A 20,488-nucleotide genomic window follows, 5' to 3' on the forward strand; every position below is an offset into this window, starting at 1 on the left:
TGAGTCCACTTGTGAAAGTTTTTAATTTTTTTATTATGTTATAGCAATAGGTGAAAAGTTGAATAGAAAAGAATAGAATAGACAGCAGCACTCGAGCTACATTATATTTGTGTAAAACCTTTTTTTGAACATGTAGTCTTTGTTTAGACAAATATAAATATAAATATTGCTTTATAATTCTTGTTATATGTTTGTCAAATGTATGTTTTAATTAAAATGATTTAATTATCATCATGATGCACACTCTCTGTGCCATCTTCGCAATTGTTAATGAAATAAAAAGAAATTGAGATTAACTTTGCCCTTAAGACCGTTTTCAGTAAATCAGCAGAATGAATGGGTGTGGGAGCTAAGCCAATAGCACTTCATTTAAACCTGCTTATCTTGGCCTTGATGGCTACCTTGAGGAGAAAGAGGTGAAGAATAAGACTCAAAAGCTGATGATGCAAAGCTGTACCAAAAAAGCTTATGTTGACCAGGGTCAGAAGGTTAACGTAATGTTTGCAGGAAGTGAATGAAATATTGCAGTATTGACTTCTCGCTTTTATTCGAGAAGTTTCATCACGGTTCTCCTTTGAGATGGAATTGAAACAGGGTGTAGCTTAGTGGGATTTAAAACCGGAGAAATATTATGAAGTCAAATGTTTAAAGGGGGGGTGAAATGCTCGTTTTCACTCAATATCATGTTAATCTTGAGTACCTATAGAGTAGTACTGCATCCTTCATAACTCCAAAAAGTATTTAGTTTTATTATATTCATAAGAGAAAGATAGTCTGTACAGATTTTTCCCGGAAAAACACGAGCGCCTGGAGGCGTGACGTGTGGGCGGAGCTAAAGAATCACGAGCGCCAGTTGCGTTGAGAGCGTTTGGAAGCTGTGACAGCTGTGAAGGCTGAAACTGAACGAGAGCAGCAGCAGCAAGGACTCGCTCCGAGCGGAGCTCGAACCTGGGTCTACGGCATGGGAGGTGGACGCACTAACAAGGAGGCAGAGATATTTTAAGCAGTTTTACTCACCGCCTGTGGTTCCAACACACGATCGTGACCCTTTTTCGTTGGGATTGCATCATCCTTAAGAAATAAACGATATGCAAATCCGTCGTCAAACTGGGCTTTGTTTGTAAAACAAGCATTTTAGAAATGCAGGGAACAAACACAAACACTTGCACAACTCCGTTGATGCTCTGTAAAAATAAACTCCATCCACTGGTCCCTTAATGCTGTTTTTTCTTTTGTAATCTGTGCAGGGTTGTCTTGCCCTGGCAACCAAAAACACACTCCTTTTGTGACATTTGGCTCTCGCTCTGATCAGTGATTGTCTGTGCACAGCCTCTCTCTGCTCTGCTATATGGGAGCGCGCGCGCTCTTCCGGCAAACGTGCCCTCAGGACCCATATAAGGAAATTCCGCTCCATCTAACGTCACACAGAGCCATACTCGAAAAAAAACTTTCCGAAACTTGTGACAAACCGGAAGGAGTATTTTTGGAACAGAAATACTCCTTCAAACGTACAACTTAATTTTTGAAACTTTGTCCATGTTTAGCATGGGAATCCAACTCTTTAACAGTGTAAAAAACTCAGTATGCATGAAATAGCATTTCACCCCCCCTTTAATAGTTTTTTTTTTTTTTTTAATGATTTTGCACTATTTCCTGGTCACTAATCAAATAGATACATTTGTGACAATCATATGACACTTTGTATAGATAGTCAGAAGTTTATTCTTTGAATCATCTCAACATCATGTTCCATTAATGCAAAAGGATGATGAGCCACACACTACCACATTTTGAAATTCATGTAAACTTTTCAGTTCAACATTTGCAACGGGAAAAGCTCTTTTTAAATGAGAAAAATACAAATTAGAAGCTTTGTCACAAGTGGACTCTTTTGAACGCCTTTTAGTATATTTTTGGCTGATTCCTACTTGACCAATCAGAAGTGTGCAGGGCATTCCTGCTCACATCTCTTCTATACGAGAAAATATGCAACACATGAACGGGCCTCCATATCATTCGATCAAAGTAATAAATAAAAGATGCAAGAGTAAAGTCATATTATTAATGCAAGATTAGAAAATTCTGTTCTTTCCCTTGTTTCCCTAATAAATGGGGATGGGGATTCTGAAAGAGGTTTTCATTTGAGTAATATCTGATCCAAGAGATATACCCCTTTATCGATTCCATCATCATACCTCATTCATCTCAAATGTATAATTAATACCTAAAAGTCAACAGTGAAAAGGTTTATGCCTGCTGTAATGGAGACTACATACATATAGAGATGCTAGAGAGTGAACCATACACTGTACAGATGGTTTCTTTACATAGCAAGCTAGTTTTTGCTTGTCCCCATCGTTTCTACCACAAACCTAAATTCATGGTCTTTTCTGGCAAATTACAACATTAAGATACAAATGATTATGTTTAAGGGATTGAAAATAAAGTTCATAGATTAAGTATACTTACCCTGTCAGAACCGACTGTAGTACTAGTAATCTACAGATCAGTTTAAAGACTTCAAAAGGCTCTGAAATTAAACGAGGCCATAATTGAGATCAACACACACAATGTCTGTCTTTCCACTCCATGATCATGATTAGATTTCATTCATGGTGAGTTTAGGAGGAAGTGAAATCTTTAGGCGGAACATTTGTTGGGTTTGTTTTGGGAGATGAGTAATTGTGAGGTCTCTTGGGTTTCGTGCCACAGCTGTGGCTGTAGGTTATAGTGCATCAACTTAGTTGTGTTCACAACTTTCCTCTGTGTTGCGAATACCCTTCTAAATTAGCCCTGTCACCATAGTTACCCATCCTACATTACTCTGGGGTCATGCAGTGCCACATTTGTGCGACGTAACCCCACTCCCAAGATGCATTTGGTGTAAAAACAAGCATGAGGATGAGGGAGGAGAAACTTTGCTTCTTGTCCTGAGGGGATGGTGATATCCAGTGACATAATTTGTGCGTCCACTTGCCATTGTGTTTACTTCCTTGCTATGCAATTGTAAAGTTAAAGAAATAGTTCAGCCAAAATTGAAGATGTTGTCATCAATAACTTACTTTCATGTTGTTCAAACCTTTATGATATACTTCTGTGAAACATAATTTATGATTATTATTATTTTAATATTTTTTAGTTTTTTTTCCACATTTATATAATGATAGTCACCTGATGGGAGCCTACTGACTTTTATTACATGGACAAAAACAGACAGGTTTGCAATAAGTGATTAAATGATGACAGAATTGAGAATTTTTGGGTAAGCTTTCCATTTAAATCTCACTGCACACCAAGCACTGATGTTCTGGCTTTCCTAAAAGGGCCTGATGCTCCTCATTTTTAATATATGGATGAAAAGAACTGTGTTGGTTCTCTGTCAGGCAGTTGTAGGGAGTGGAACTGTTACTAAATTAAAAACCTGGCCTGGGGATTTAAAAAAAAGCAGCAAAAATGATGGTCTGCCACTGATTCCATATTTCTGTTCCTCTGAGAGAGATGTGGTTTAAGAGGAGGATCGCTGAAGGGTGTGGAGGATGCACAGACCAGAGAAAAGCATAGTGCACAGGCCACTAGGCCAAACTGTATGCCCACAGGACTGTAAAGGCTGTTTTCAGTGTGAGACTGATGGTTGAAGGTCTTATCATTTTTTAGGAAAAAGAAGGATGACAAAAACACCCAGATCTTTCAGAGCTAACGTAGCTGGTAAACCCTGGGCCTCAAGTCTCTGGAGGCAAAGGGTTGGTTGGGAATCCGAGCTTCCAGAGAATCAAGGGATTGAGACACAGGTTAGAGTGACGCTTTGATGGGATGTAGGGGGAACAGAGCAGACCTCTGACAGATTGTGCTCTTCAAACACTGCAGGCACTCAAAAGTACTCAAAAGTATCTAGTTAAATTTAAATAGCTTTTAAATGGTTCATATCATGAAAAATAAGCTGTTCCTTAATTAAAAAAGAATTTAGTGAAGTACTGAATTATTAAAAAATTTCATTAAAAATGGGGCAGCACCCAACAGCAAACCTTTAGCCCATGTGTAAGTGCAGCAAATTGTAGTGCAATTGTAATGGTCAGAGATGAGGGAAAAATGGTCACAAACTAGTTTATGACTGTTATGATTTAAAAAATAGGGGATATCGAAAAATATGTAGAGAGGGGTCTTTAATCCATTGGTTGGTTTTCTCGGCTTTTAAGATTTCTTTCATTCATTATGTTCCTTCACAACTGGATGAAGAAGCATCACCTTCAACTTGCCAAGACAGAACTGCATGTGGTTCTAGCAAACCCGTTGTTTCATCACAATTTCACTATCCAGTTAGGCACATCAACCATAACTCCTTCAAAAATAGCCAAAAACCTTGGAGTTATGATTGATGATCAGCTAACTTTCTCAGACCACACTGCTAAAACTGTCCGATCCTGCAGATTTGCTTTATTCAACATCAAGAAGATCAGGCCCTTTCTTTCTGAACATGTTGCACAACTCCTTGTTCAAGCTCTTGTTCTGTCCAGGCTGGACTATTGCAATGCTTTCTTGGCAGGTCTTCCAGCCAGTTCTATCAAACCTTTACAATTAATTCAGAATGCGGCAGCAAGATTATTTTTTAATGAGCCAAAAGAATGCACGTCACACCTTTGTTTATCAATTTGCACTGGCAAATTCAAGGCATTGATGTTTGCCTACAAAACCACCACTGGCTCTAGCCTGGTAATACCAAACTCTGCTGCTTCGCTTTGCTACGTAGACAGAATCTGGAAGGGAATAATTTACTTTCTTGTGGGGGGGGGGGGGGGGGGTTGTCTGAAGTCTAAAATCATTGGTTACCCGTAAATCAATTACATAACGTTTGGTTATGACGTGTGTTATGTGCCGGCTCAGCTGCCTCGAACTTCCGAAAACAAAACCATTGAGCGAGTTTCGCTGCCTCTTTAACCTGATCATCCATGAGAGCAACCAAGGGGGACAATTATTTCCTTGCCGGACTTTGGCCTCGTCAGTTTCTCACTGACGATCGGTAACAGTTGATAAATTATACTTTTCCCAAAACCTGTCGGTAGTAAGGCCACAACATCACCTCCATTCAAAATGTGAAACAAACACTCTTCTTGTTTGGGCTTCAGTTGGCAAATGCCGGGAATATTCTCCACAACAGAGCGAATAGCATCTCCATGTCGGCTGTCGTTTTCGATTTCCCTAACCTAAACTACAATCTTAAATATGGCACTTAGCACGGCTCTCAGCCCGCCCTCTGTTCGTTGATTGGCCGGCTGTTTTGGAGCCGGTGGAAAACTGGGAGATGGTTTGCTATCTCAGACTGAGTACAGAAGCGAACTGAAATTGAGCGGAAGTAGGAAGTCTGACATAGGCAGGCTACACTGGCTCTGCACTCCTTTACCCAAATTCATTACTTCAGACTTATGTGCCCGCTAGAAGCTTGCGTTCTGCAAGTGAACGTTGCTTGATGGTGCCATCCCAAAGAAGCACAGTTACTTTTACGGACTTTTAAATACAATAAAAAATGGATAAAAGCATCTGCTAAAGCAGCAGTCCCCAACCTTTTTAGCGCCAAGGACCGGTTTAATGTCAGACAATATTTTCACGGACCGGGCTTTAAGATGTAACGGAAAAATACAATAAAATAAAATTTGCATAAAAACTGTGGTATATTGTAAATATAGTAATAACATGAATCCACTGTGTATTCGTATGCAAATTTATTAGCAGCGTCCTCATAACATCACGCCAACAACATAACATGAATAACATCCTCTCTGCCCCAACGCTTACTGACTCTGGTCGCTATGGTGACGTTTAAACATGCCTTAAAAATATAAAATACCGCAAAAATCCACCGCTCCCGGCTCTACTGGTCCAATCAGCGCAGGGCTGTGCCACAGAGTTGTTTTGTGTCGAAAATGTAAAAAAGATATATAATGAGCGAGTACATAATGAATCCATTTTCCAAACCGTGTTTTTGTATTTTCCTTAATCACTACGGTACCCTTATAATAAGTGTTTATATTAGGACTATTTTATTCTGGTTGGGGTCGGCAATGCTGCAGAGTAGCACAGTACCTGCGTGACTCGCCATAGGTGTAAACAGAGAGAAGTAGCTCCGGCTACAATGTTCTTCCGCCAGACGCGAGCGCCAAAAGTTACCGACTGCAGGTTTAATGTAAGTTATTTATTCTTTCTTGTGCAGCCCGGTACCAAATGATGCATGGACCGCTGTGCTAAATGACTCAATGACAATATGTGGTGGCAGATGAATGAACTGTAAAGCTACAGTCTTTGGATTTATAAATATGAAATGAAATAAATAGAAATTACAGCTGAATAGAAATATCTAAATAAAACTAATAACTGACAAAAGGTAAAAATAAAATAAATAAATAATAAAACATGCATGGAATCATCCACAACAAGAGCATTTAAAATTATATAATTCCATGCCAACTGTAAAATAAAACCATGATATGACCCATTTAAACTTAGTGTTGCTCAAGCCAGATTGTGTTTGTGAGTATGTGGGTATTTGTGTGATTTTCACAGAGATCCCATTAGGACTTCAAACAAGACAGAGGCAATCAGTTTTTGCTCTCTGTCTTCTTTTCATCATTGGCAGGGGCGTGATGTGATATCTAATAAAATGTTCGGTCTCTGCTTTGTAACCTCACATGACTGCGTAGCAGCTGCTCACAGTGTTTTCCTAGTGTGCACAGTGCTCTTCAATTAGACCTCACATAAAGCTTTGTGTAGGAGATGCCCCTCTCTGCTGATCTTGAGCCAACTCCCTGAACCTGAACCCAAACTATCATGAGGAAAATCACAAAAACAGAGCATGTCAGCCTGAATCCTTACTCTGAGTACTAGCGAGTATTGTAAAGACAATAAACAGGGAGGCTGAATACATACACCTATAACCTCCGGCATCTATTTGATTCACTAAAGCCACTGTTGTTTTGTCTGAGACAAATTCTAGCCTGAGATCATTTCATCTGGCCTTTTATGCAATATAAATATCTAACCTGTGTGACTTTCTTTCCTCTGTGAAACTCAAGAGAATGTATATATATATATATATATATATATATATATATATATATATATATATATATATATATATATATTTATATATATCTATAAAAGGAAATTAGACCCCATTGACTTTCATTAGGTTTGGAGCGACATGAGGGTGAGTAAATGTTTCAAAACCTGAACTGAGTATGTCAAAATGTGGAATTCTGCGGTCCTTCACAAATATGAACCACTTGTGACCGGTAATAGCATTGGGAAACCAGCATGCCTAAAAAAAGAAACAAATGTGTGTGTGAAATCACTTTACCACCTAAGTGCTGACATTTACCAACACCCCACTGTCCCCACTCACGGCCGTTGTGCTTCATTCCAGGACACAATGGGAAACAGCAACAAAAGCAATGAAAGAATGCTTCAGAAAAGCATCACTGAAGATGCAGTGTATAACATTTGAAAAAAGATGATATTCAGTGTATGTAGTCATTGAACTCACAGAGACACAAGGAACAGAGCAAGACCCAGGCCCATTTTTTGTGTCACTATCATTCTTGCCAAGGGCTTGTTTACAAGTGCTTTATTTCTTCCACCATTATCTCAGTGTCCTCCTTGTCTCTGTGTCTGTAGGTACGTGGAGCGAAAGAACTTCCTAGAGCGAGTGGACCAGCGGCAGTTTGAGTTGGAGAAGAGTGTGCGTCTGAGCAACATGAAACGGTGACAAGAGGAGAGAGCAGACATATTCACTGATCAAAACACAGACTGTCCCATATACACACCCTGCATACACTCTCGGTTTTCATTGTCACATAGATCCCTGACCTGTAGCTCCCCAAAACAAAAACTGGACTGCCTTCACAATCGAATGTACAGCTGCCATATTGTCTTTTCCTTCTTCCGCTCTTACTTTGTCCAATATTGCATGTCCACTTTTATCAGGGCTTTTTTAACATGAAAGGATTTCTTATCGCACAGGTTTGAATCCTTCCCCTTTTCAAAACTATAATAATCTGTGAGATATTTTTCGGACAATGAAAGTCATGTAGTTTCAGAGTTATCATTTTGAAAAAATGTGAGTGCTGCTTGACTGTATAAAAGGTGTTTTGAGTGTTTTTTTAGTGCATTGCTAAGCTGTTGCGGGGGCGTTATGGGTGATAGCTCAACCCCAAAAGTGCATGCCATAATCTTTATGATATTTTCATCTCTGGATATGGCTCTGTGTTATTTTTATTTTTTTAATTCGTTGTCTATTCGATTTTTCACTCATTTTATCATTCTCCAGCTAAAATGGTAAGCTATATAGCAAAGAAAAGTAATAGCAAGCTTCTCTTGCACGATTTGAGGATGTACCACAAATGGGACAAGTTACATAAATTCATGCATCACTCTTTTTTTGTTTGAAAGAAATTAATAAATTTTTTTTGTTCAGAAAGGATGCATTAAATTGATCAAAAGCTGCATTAAAAACATATATAATCTGAAAAAAGATTTTTTTTGTATCTCTATTCATCAATGTATGGAAAAAATTCAGCTTTGCCATCACAGGAATAAATTACATTAGAATAGAAAATGGTTATTTTAAATAGTAATAATATTTTACAATATAACTGTTTTGAGTGCATTTGTAATTAAATATATGCAAACTTGGTAAGCATAAAAGACTTCTTTGACAAAAAATAACACAAAATTGAATTGACCCCAAACTTTTGAAAGAGAGTGTAAATTATGAGCAATATCATTAGTTCCATTAATGATTTCAAGCGTTATTATAATGGCTGTGTAAATCTATAATGTATATTTCAGACTAAATTGCAGTACTGTTTGTTTCTGATGTGTCAATTCTTAATTTGTTATTTTTCCTGAAAAACCATGCTGGGGCTTTTGATAGCATGGGCGGTAACTTGTTCATCCTTTTACTTGAAGATAATGGTCTTGTTTACATAATTCAATCTTCCCTCTCCCTGTGCGTAGGCCTGTGTGGGCACAACATTTGTTTACTGCCATTTCCTGCTGCTTGACTTCCATTTAGAAGGATGTTCGGCATGCTCCACGCATCTCTCCAGATTTCTGTAATGGCTGACCCTCACAGCAGTCCCCTGCCTCACTGCTGCATGGCTTATTTCCCAAATGGAGATGAGTAGCTGTTCTCTGCTCTGATGTTGTCCTGTGCAAACATCAGACTCTGCAGGTGGGAATTTGAATGATACTGGCATAATTCCCTCACTTAATCAATGTTCTCGAAGATAAGCACTGAGGGCTTTTTGTGTTTTTTTTTTTACACCAATAAACTGGTACATTCTAAGCCGAAATAAATAAATGTCCCTGCATGAGCATACAGAAACAATCATATCACAGAGTACGTCATTTGCAGATACTCCATGCATAGCTGTACTCTTAAAGAAACCTTTCACCCCAACTGAAAATTGTCATTATTTACTCTGGTCTTTTCAAACTTGTTTAACTTTCTGTCTTCTGTGAAACCAAAAGGGTACATTTTTAAGTACATTGTTTCCACTCTTTTCAGTATAATGAATGAAGATGTGAGCTGCAGAATTTCCAAAATGACAAAACGGCAACATAAGTTTATTAAATAATAAAATCCTCGTACACCTTGTGCTTCATGAGAGTATTCAGATTCTGAGTGATCTCTTTTCAGTCAGACCTATTCAATTTTAATTTTGACTGTTAAACATTTACATTTATAATGCTATACTTTGCTTTCTTACATTGGCATTAAATTACATAAAACTACTTGTTTCTACTGTGTGATTCTTTATATATATATATATATATATATATATATATATATATATATATATATATATATTATTGTTTTGTAATATAATGGAAAATTGACTTCATTCTCTGTTTTAACCAATATGCCACCAACATTTTTGAGTGAAGTGATCCTTTAAACATGCACGTAATGCATTTCACCCTTTCCATGTGAAGGCATAGTGGGAGGATAGTGAGGTAGCCACATTTTTATTCATGTCCTCCCCCGTCCACTCAAAGTCAATGGTAAGTGTGTGGTATTCAGGAGTGGAGAGGAGCCTGTCGCCCTCATCTTTATTCAAATGCACCTGTCCTCTCCTGATTTTACTTTCTCTCTTGGGTTTGAACACTGCTGTTAGCTCCTAAATAATGCCTTCATCCCTTTCCTTCTGTCACTTTTTCAGTTTTTCTAGCGCTTTCATCTTGCATTACACTTAGATGTGTTGATGACGCGAGTCTGATTTTCCCTTTGCAATTGTCTCTGCCATTATCATTAACTTTGACTTCCACTTCACAAGACTTTTTTTCCTTTCCTGCCATTCTATACTTGCATTTCCTCTCTCTGTTTCCTCTTATCTTATTTCACATCTTGGGTACATTTCTTGAGTGATTTCACAGTAGTAACAAACTATTTGTTATTAATATTACTTAGAATGCGTTATGTACAGTATAGAGTCAGATAAGCAGGCCAAAATGGATCTGATCCAGTGCATCCACAGATCCAGCACTGTGATGAAGTCCCTTAGCAGTGTCCTATGTAAAAAGACCTCTATGGGGCAACAGGGCCTTAGGCATCTATTGAATCCCTGTAGCGTATATTTAACACAAACTTCACCTCCAGGCATGTGTATCTGTCTGTCACCGAGTGCATGACTTCAAACAGGGGCAGAAACCTTAAAAATAGACAGCGCTGTTGAGAGCACAATTATAAACAATCACTGTGATGAGAACCTAAAATAACAGCTGACTAAAATGTTCCAAATGCCTCTTACCTCCAGGTCGCCAGAGTTAAGAGGAGCTTTTAAAGGACTCCTGGCTATTTACTACTCCCCAAGTGTGAGCTACAATAAAATGATTTCCTTCTACATTTTCAGTGCATTGCCTGTTGAACTTTATGGGTTGCTTTTAAGGTTAGTATGTGCTGCACTTTTTATGGTACTTTCTGGAGTGATTTTGCTGAAAATTCAGTCAAATCTTGCTGAATGGAATTGGATATGGGTTAAATTTGTTAAAAAGAGCTGAGACTACTACTGTACTTGAAAGCAAGATAAAATTACCTAAACTATTTAATAGACAAACAGGAGGTGTCAGATGTACAGTATATAACTTGATGAATGAGGGGTGTTCCAAATCTGTTATGCCCACATAGATTCCATACGGGCCGGCTCGGTGGCTAATATCCAATTGCAGACCACAAGAGAGAGGTTCATTTTCCCCAACTTTGCAGTCAATTCAGCCTTGTAACATGGACTTCTTTGGCAGCCCACCAAAAAGATTTCCTTCTGAAGGTCTTCTTTCCTGTATCTTAGCCCTTTCAACATTAGCCAATGTTGGCAGATGAAGGGAGGGAGTGCCATGACACCAATTTAACAGACATTTGAAGATTAGAAGAGGACCTTTGACTTCTTTCACACAGCTGCCCTGTGTAATTAAAAGCCAATGACAGTGCTCATGGTATAGCTGCCAGTGAGAGCATTGGGAATGATACTGCTTGTAAACTAATTGTCCTCCACAACACATATTTCTATCTGCTGTCTGACAAATAACACAGTTTTTTCCTTAAAGGGAAAATTAAATTGAAACCTTTTTTAAAGATGTGCTTAATCTTTGTTAGTAACCCCCAGCCCCAGAATATCGTTCAGGATCAGCTAATTTGAAGGGCCAAACATTTTGTTGGTATCATCATCTTTTGGCAAATCTGTTTTATTAATGTTTTTCTTTCACAATTTTTTTTCTTTCAGAGTCAAATGCTAGAATGTTTGCAGCCAGTTTCATCATGTTAATGGGTAATTGCTACATTTAATACTAAATAGATACTATATATTTTTGTTGTCAAGGAGATTGTGTTTCTGCAGATATGGTAGTTTTTAAATGCCTCAGGATGCCATAAATCAGTAATAAAGTTTAAAAGAGAATTAAACATAATTAGTTATTTTTAAACCAAACAGTCTGTATCAGGGGTGTCAAACTCAATTTCTGGAGGGCCGGAGCACTGATGAGTTTAGATTTAAATTAAACACACCTTATCCAACTAATCAAGTCATTCAGGCTTATTTGAAAACTACATGGTATGTGTGTTGGAACTAAAGGGCTTGGGCCCGCCAGGAATTTAGTTTGGTACCCCTTGTCTATATCATCCATTGTTATGTACAGTGAAATTATAGTTTGTCATAGTTCCTTTTTGTGTTAAAGTTTTACTCATTGAATTGCGATCCGTCAAGATGTTATTTCATTGGTCTCAAAGGAGCATCTTAAGCGGTTTGTTAAATGTGTCTTTTACTGTTAACATAATTGAAAACTGGATATGCAGCCACAACACCTTTTTGGGTTTCAATCCACACAAGTTTAATTTAAATTCTGCAACATTTCTAAATTCAGAACATAATTGCTCATCAGTGTGGGTGTCTATTGTTGTTGGATCTACAGTGGTTTATCCTTACTGTTTGTCTCCTAGACCTATTTTAAACTTTAAAAAAGGACACAGGACCGCTTTGTGCAAACTAAAAAATAAAATGTGCAAAATAAAAAAATTCAAGGCCCATGCTGAATATGAAATTTACGTCATGAGCATGGTAGCCTACTAGTTTGGTTTTGAGCGTGAACAGATTTTTGTCAAACTGAACGTATGCCAAGTATTCTCACAGATATTATTTTCCCAGTGAGAGGGGGAAATAAAACAGTATAAAGAACATTAAATAGCACAGTAGCACGAGACTAGCATCAACGTATCGAATGTAAACACCGTTAACAGCGTATAATAGGCTATAAACCATGCCGTGTTTATCCACAGCGAGGTAACAGGAGCGTATCCCTTTAAACAGGACTTGACGATTCCATCAGAGAGAGAGAGAGAGAGAGAGAGAGAGAGAGAGAGAGAGAGAGAGAGAGAGAGAGAGAGAGAGAGAGAGCAGCGTTCTGGTTCGCTGTGCTGTGAAGTGTCAGTGTACGCCACCGCAGTACAGACATACAGAAGCCAGGTCATTCCTTACTTTATACGAGAATAGGAATAAGAGAAGCGTTTTAATTCAAACATAGCCATATTAATAGTAGCCCAACCGCAGCTCTCTGTCTCTGGAGAGAGAGGAGGAGTGAAACTGCGCAGCGCTGCCCGTGCGAGGTGGAGAGGAGACACATCTAAAACATTCACATCAAACTTCTCACTCCATCGAGACCCGGATTGCACCCGTACTACATACAACATGGAATAGAAGGTCTCTGAGAGAAGCCTAACAACACAAATTGATGTTTTCTGCTGAAAACCCGTTGGAGGGGAAGAAACTGGTCCGTTAAAATCAGCATCAGTTTTGTAGTGGATTGAAAGAAGGCGCTCAAGATGTCTGTACCGGTAGGTTCTTCAATTTAACCTTTGAAATGATTCATCGCGACGTGGAAAAGTTACGGAACGGCTTGATAGTAACCTGCATGCTTTGTGCCGGACGCCCAGATGTTGGTGTGAAAGAATAGGCTGTTTGCTCTCGCTATCGCTGTGGTGATGCGCACTGTGGTCATTTAGTATAAAGCTGCTGTTCAGGACGGTAGTGGAACTGTATTTTTGTAGTTCCCTCAAGTCAATGCATTTTTTTCTATCGAGACAGCGTTTTTGGGCATCTTGGCGTGTTCCAAGGATGCCCGAAATGGTGCGCGTGCCAAAGATGCCCAAAAATGCGTTTTCTCTATATGCAGCTCATGAGGTTTTGACACACAACCTCGGAATCCATGAGCTGAAATATAGAAAATAGGCGCACAAATAGGATGGAGAATTTCCTCAAGAAATATTTCACGTTTCTGTTGGCTTCAGGTTTGTTGGAGAAAAACAACAACAATATTTATTACATTGTCAATAATAATAATAGAATATATTATTATTCTTCATTGAATGAAGAACCTTATGACCTTACAGAAGGCCCTTGAAAGTTATTTTCGTTTGCAGCATTTCAAAACTGTCAATAGCAATGGATTTTTTCATTGGATGGTCGAACCGGGACAGTTTCTGTCACAAATTCAGATTTATTTGTTACTTGTGTTAACATGATACTGTAATCAATACTTGATAAATATTACTAATACTGTGCATTTTCACAAGTAAACATGGTTGACCCTGAGGCAAAATCTGTTCTTGTACCATGGACCTGTTTCCAAAAAAGTCCCAGCTCAGAGCTCTCCATCGAGTCCCAACCTGTGAGACCTGTGTTCTGCCTCCCTACTGCTTTTGGCATCTCATTTCGTCATACTGCAACACGATTTAATGTTTGCCCTCGCTGACTGAAGTTAAGTAGAAGTCAGTGGATTGCTAATACAAGGCTGTGGAGGATGCGCAGTTCTGCAAAACATCATTGTGGATCCCTGTGGGAGGAATGGAGTTAATTTGCATGTCTTGGCAGCTTGGCACCTATATATTTTCCCACTGCTGTTTTTAGGAGAACTGACATCTTGATGATGTTATGAATAAATAATAAAATCACTTCTGCTCTTTGCATTCAAGTAAGAAAACGGTCTCGGAAGGCCACCAGTGGTCTGTGCATTGTTCAGTTTAACTCTTTAAGAAAATGCTCAGTGCCAGTGACAAAGAATGGTGTATGTTTTGAGTACCCATGTCCCACGCCAGAAGCCAGATTGCTGTTTTTGCCCGGTGTGAACGAACATTATCGCAGCAGCTGTTCTATCACAATGACGAGAGTATGGTCTGCTTGTCTTGTGCCTCGTTTTCCACACAACCAGTGAGATTCATTTACCTTAGACCAACAGATGTCACCAAGAAGTGAAAAATCAACAAGTGTAATGGCTAATGCATTTAAATGTAGTGTTAGCATCAGTAGGAAACCTGCAGGAGTGTAAGGGTTTTTTCATTGGTTTTAATCCAAACTTCCTGATTTATTTTTAATTCGATTCTTCTTTTGATTCAGATCAGTTTGGGCATATTTCAGTTAACAGTATGCATTTTGCTTGCACAGAAAATATGTTTCATATATGAATCTCCTAACTTGGTACATTACGAAATTTTAATTTCTGCTCCAACTATGCAGTTTATTTGATATTTAACAAATATAATAATCACACAAAAAAACTATGTGGATAGTTTGAGTATTTCTTGTTTAAAACATTTATTATAACATAATGCAAAATTAATAAAAATAATACATTTTGGGTCAAACCTCAGTTATAAAAAAAATTTGATTGCTAGCTTGCTATAATCTTATCACAGAAATTTGGACTTTAAACACAGGTAAAATATTATAGGGCTGCAACTAACGATTATTTTGATAATCGATTAATCTGTCGATTATTTTTACGATTAATCGATTAATCGGTTTATGTACTTATATTTTAGTTTTTTCCATTTTTTCCCCAAGTAAATTATTAATAAAGGGTCTTCATCATTCAGCATAGATTTTTAAGATATTTTAACCATTTTGCATTGTCATATCCTCATCAAAAATATACCTGGAGTTGTTTTATTATGTTAGTAATCCTTTGTCGAACTCTTCTGCAATCAAAACACTGACCCATACTCTAGCAAAATTCACAAGGAGATTTCAAATATTGTTTTCACCATGGCAGTCCTTAGAGCTCCTAAAGTAGTTTAACATCCCAAACAAAGCTTAAGGAATCTTTCAGAAAATATTTTCACGAAGTATAAGGATAAAACAGAATAAAATTGCAGTGCATTGTATTTTATTATTTACTGGGGAAAAGCTTTATAGCTTATGCTGTGAAATTGTAAACAATCCTTCGAAAAAAAGTGCCAATGGCATGAAACCTGAATGGAACTCACAATTTATAGTAAAATCCATCAGAAGGTTTGGCACACACAAAAAACCTGCTGTGTGAAAAAGAGCAGTGAATACTTAGAAAAGAAGTGCATTTTAAATATACTCAAACATTTACCTCTCTCATTCAGTCATAAGCTGCAAGTCTGAATTATGAACTGGTAAACGACAAACTGATCACATAACATGTTTGTAAAGCTTTAAATGTTAACTTTTAAAAAGCAATGTTATCAGCCTTTTACGACTAAACATTTGCAAACAACCTTGTACTGGAGAATCTGCACAAATAAAATTCTTAAAGGCCGTTCACATATCGCACCTAAAAACGCGTGGAAAACGCTAGTCGCGCCGCTTTCTCCTTCTTTCCAAAGCGCTCGGGTAGAAGCGCCCCTTAGGCGTCTGCCTTTGCTAAGCAACCATGACGTGCTCTCTCCATGACGTGCCCTCTCCATGAAGACCCGGAAATTTCAGCAAAGGATAAATGGATGCGGTGTGGACGCGCCTGGAAAAACGGGCGCATCGCACCGCGTGCGTGTCGCGACCGCGTCGCTTCCATTATGAGAGTGCATACTGCGCGCCTACATAGGAAATAACGAACTTGAGCACGCAAAAGACACGATATGTGAACGGCCCCTTAAACAGTTAAGTAGTGCAGAGTTTACAGGTTACTCTTCATTTTGAAGGCTCAAAGTAAAGTACTCCCACTTCCCGCTGAATGCTGCAGAGACGCTGTTCGGGAAGCACGTGACATAAAACGAGGCCAGCTATTGGCTATTCGCTACTTCACCTGCTGTACTGGCTGAGTAAAACCTCCGGTGGCTCATTACTGCCACACTTTGGTCACCGCAGATTTGAAATATGCACGAAATGAGCCGCTTATGGCAAATAAAATTTATTTAGCGACGAATCGATTACTAAATTAGTTGACAACTATTTTAATAATCGATTTTAATCGATTAAATCGATTCGTTGTTTCAGCTCTAAAATATTACTTGATTTTTTTTCTACCCATATTATTTATGCTATCATATTTTCAGTCAGAAAGTGAAATTAACCCAATCAGTGTAGAAACAATGCTATTTTAGTATTATTTATATATTTATATATATTTATTATAATATTGTGAATGAACTTTTACTTTATATTTTCAGATTCTATTTTATTTTTTAAGTTTCAGTCATTGTGTATGTCATTGCTTTTTTGTTTTATATCTCTATATAGCTTTATTTTTATTTGAGTGTAAGGTTTAGTATTGTTAGTATTGAATTATAATATATTTTGTTAAATGTAAAAGTTTGAGTTCAGTTTTGTTTTCTAATATTTAGATTTTATTTTACTTTATTTCAGCTTTATTTCATAGTTTCAGTTTAAGATTTGGTTAACAATATGAAGACGCTACCCCACTGACGCTTTACCAACATGTGTCCAGACTTGCATATCTCCATACACTTTCATTTGAATTCTGCAAGCATGTATGAATGCATACATACTTCCTGTGATACATAAATTCATAAGTTTGAGTTCAACACATGCTCTCCTTCATACATATTGATGGGTATTAATGTTTGGCTGTTAAGGTCATTTGCCTTGGCTTCAGATCTTCATCCCATCCCCTGGACGGCTCTCAGAGAGTGTGCACTATGACTGCAAGCCTGCACTTATTCCCCCCCACCGTCCCTCTGAGTTTTAACACGAGAGGTTAAATGCGATGCCAGCAGGGAACGAGCTTGCTAGATCACTGTCAGAAGCCTGGCATTTGGTGCTTGTCATAGATGATACTCCACATACATATTAATAATGTTGGCTTAGGTGAGCTGTCGCATTTCAATCACCCAATAAAGACCTTTTGCTATTTGTATGCGTTGCCCTGGCAACTACAGGCCACCAGCCTTCCACATAGGAGTTTCATTGGCAGCTTAACTCATAGTAAACAGCGTATAATGCTACACATAACATGTATGAACAAGCACAACTCCAAAGACGAATTGTGACATGCATTTGAGAATATGTCTATGATTTCCTCTCTGAAATCACACTATTCAGTGTCTCATCCCATAGATATTCTTTCCTTCATGCAATCACACATCAGTGGTCCCTGCTTTGCCACTCCCGGCAGGCATCTTTATCCATTTTTAGTGATTAAGGATGGCCATTTTTTGCTCAAATACATACACTCTTACACTGGATGCATCTTAATCCAGAGAACAGCTGACACACTCATTAGTTTATTGCTGTTCAGCTCAAGAGAAAAATAGGAATGCTAGAAGCAGCTGCAGGTGAACATATGATGAATGTGAATGTAAATATTAAAGTTTATGTCACCTCAGGAGTCTTTTGACAAACAGCTCTTCATATTCATCTGATTTAATATCACATCAGTATATGTGTATATATGGTGAATATTCTTCATTCTTGTTTATGTCTTGGTACGTTGCACAATTTTTTTTGCATAAGAATACAAATGAAGGGAAATTGTGTTATCTAATAGGCCTGTGTGTGTGTGTGTGTGTGTGTTTAGCAGGATGTTTTCTGTAGTTGTATGTAAAGCATGAAAATTGAATTGCCTCGACAGCGCTCACATTCTTCATCTGAACTTTATCAGTCACTATCTATCTATCTATCTATCTATCTATCTATCTATCTATCTATCTATCTATCTATCTATCTATCTATCTATCTATCTATCTATCTATCTATCTATCTATCTTATCTGTCTGTCTATCTTTCTATAATTTTGTTCTATTGTTTGTTCTATCATTCTGTCTTTCTATCATCCTGTTGTTTTGTCATTCTATGATTCGTTGTCGTTCTCTTTCTGTTCTATCTACTGTATCTATCATTCTGTAGCTTTTCTGTCATTCTTGCTTATTGTATCATTCATTTGTCGTTTGTTCTATTTATCTGACATTGTTGTATCATTCTGTTGTATCTATCAATCTGTCATTTTCTCTCCTTAAAGGCTACAGACCTTCAAACTTCAATACTTTGTCAAGCCAGTATTGGTTTACATTTACTTTGCTAATTAAAAATTACAGTGGTATGAATTTCTTAGATTTTTGTAGAACTCATTTTCTTTCTACTTGATAGCATATAGATCTGAATTGCGTTTTTTTTTTTCATCACATTTGCTACCTCAGTTCAGTTTCATTTACGATTCAGGAATATCATTTCTTTGAATATCATTAAAAGTCGTTCTATATTAATTTCTGGTCATTCTCTATTCATTTATGTTTATGAGCACAAAAACTGTATATTCAGACGATGGAGTAAAGCATGTGTCTGTCTGATATAGTGTAGGAATGCAGTGTATAGAATTTGTGTGCAGCGATAGTCTGCAGACTGGCAAACAAACTGGTTTTCTTTGTCTGAATAAAGCCTCACATACTTCCAGCCTCTTTATCTTTCCCAAATGCTTTTCATCCTTTTTCCTTATTCATCGGTTTTTCTATGTCCTTCATCTTTTGTCACTCTGAAGGTTCATATGACTTTTTTTTTGCTTTTAATTTTTAGTTTCCTTGCTTTTAACAGTGTGTGTGTGCGTGCACATGCTTGCATTTGTTTTGCAGAGCTCTTTTGCTTTTATATTTGCAGCAGTGGGGGACATACTCAGTGTGAAATCCAAGTAGGCCCCTTATGATTTCAAAAGCTGGTGTCGTTTTACTCACCCTGGCGTTGACTGTCCTGCAGACGACACATGCCAGTCCTCACGGGACCTAAAAGAGTCGCGTAAACACATCTCTTCTAAACTAGTCACAATACCCCCTCCTCTTGAGCCCAGGGTGTTTAAAGTAGCATGTTGTTTTCTGTGTGTCAGAAAGGCAGGACTGACTTATGAATGTGTGGCCCTCCCTAGAGTTGTGTTTATGCTGCTGTTTAACTCATATGTGTTTATCAACGTGGCTTGGTTGTGCTGAGTTGCTACTGAAATGCAGGACTTTTTCACCATGTGATGATTTGAGTTAGTTTAACCTACTCTTTTTTTCCACTGCCCTGTAAATCTCTTTCGTCATTATTAGAACGGGGGAAAGGTGTGTGTATGCACATCTTTGGATGGAGATTATGTTGAGTATGTATGTGTAAAAGTTGCATGCCTCATGTTCATGTTTTGTGTTGAGCGATTGTGTTGGTAGACAAAGAGAGAGAGAAAGTATTGCACATATTTGTTTTGCATCCACATCAGCATCCACATCCTCATTATAGTGCAGCTGTGAGAGTGAAAGGGAGATGGAAAAGTGAGTGAGTGTAGTTGTGTGCATGTGTCTGTTTTTGCCACTGACTGTGCCAAATCGTCCCGTCGCTAGCGTCGTAAATCTGCTGGCTGATGTGCGTCGTGGTCATATTAATGGAGCGCCACCAATTACACCGGGCTGTCTGAGATTACACTGTATGTGCATGATGGGATGGGGGAGGGAACTGTACGTACAAGTGAACCTGACAGAGACATCTGTTTAGACAATACAAATTCAGCTAAGACCAGTCCACATGAACTCAGCATATAGCCCAATCCTGTCTTCTCCAATTTAGCATGCCCATTCCAGTTTATCTCAGTTTAGTCCAGCTCAATCCAGTTCAGTTTAGCTAAACCCAGTGAATAAAACTTGGATAAGCCCAGACCAGATTAGCTAGAACCAATCCAGTTGTACTCAGCTAAACTCAGCCTAGTCCAATCGGATTTAGCATGCCCAGTTCAGTAC

The 20,488-nt window shown here is 38.1% G+C and overlaps 2 protein-coding genes across 2 annotated transcripts in view; both read left to right on the forward strand.

Annotated features, from left to right (window-relative positions):
- Nucleotides 1-9,783, forward strand: part of LOC127934441 (craniofacial development protein 1) — a 28,957-nt gene extending 19,174 nt beyond the window's left edge. Inside the window, exon 7 of the mRNA XM_052531821.1 lies at nucleotides 7,663-9,783. Coding sequence (XP_052387781.1) covers nucleotides 7,663-7,753 — 91 coding nt within the window. The 3' untranslated portion in view covers nucleotides 7,754-9,783. The remainder of the gene's footprint in view (nucleotides 1-7,662) is intronic.
- Nucleotides 9,784-12,956: 3,173 nt separating this feature from the next.
- The window catches only part of LOC127934435 (breast cancer anti-estrogen resistance protein 1), a 78,874-nt gene continuing 71,342 nt past the window's right edge, over nucleotides 12,957-20,488 (forward strand). The window contains exon 1 of the mRNA XM_052531811.1: nucleotides 12,957-13,372. Within this exon, the coding sequence (XP_052387771.1) occupies nucleotides 13,361-13,372 (12 nt within the window). The 5' untranslated portion in view covers nucleotides 12,957-13,360. The remainder of the gene's footprint in view (nucleotides 13,373-20,488) is intronic.

Source organism: Carassius gibelio, chromosome A18 (genome assembly GCF_023724105.1).
Source record: "Carassius gibelio isolate Cgi1373 ecotype wild population from Czech Republic chromosome A18, carGib1.2-hapl.c, whole genome shotgun sequence".
In the NCBI taxonomy this organism is placed as follows: domain Eukaryota; kingdom Metazoa; phylum Chordata; class Actinopteri; order Cypriniformes; family Cyprinidae; genus Carassius; species Carassius gibelio.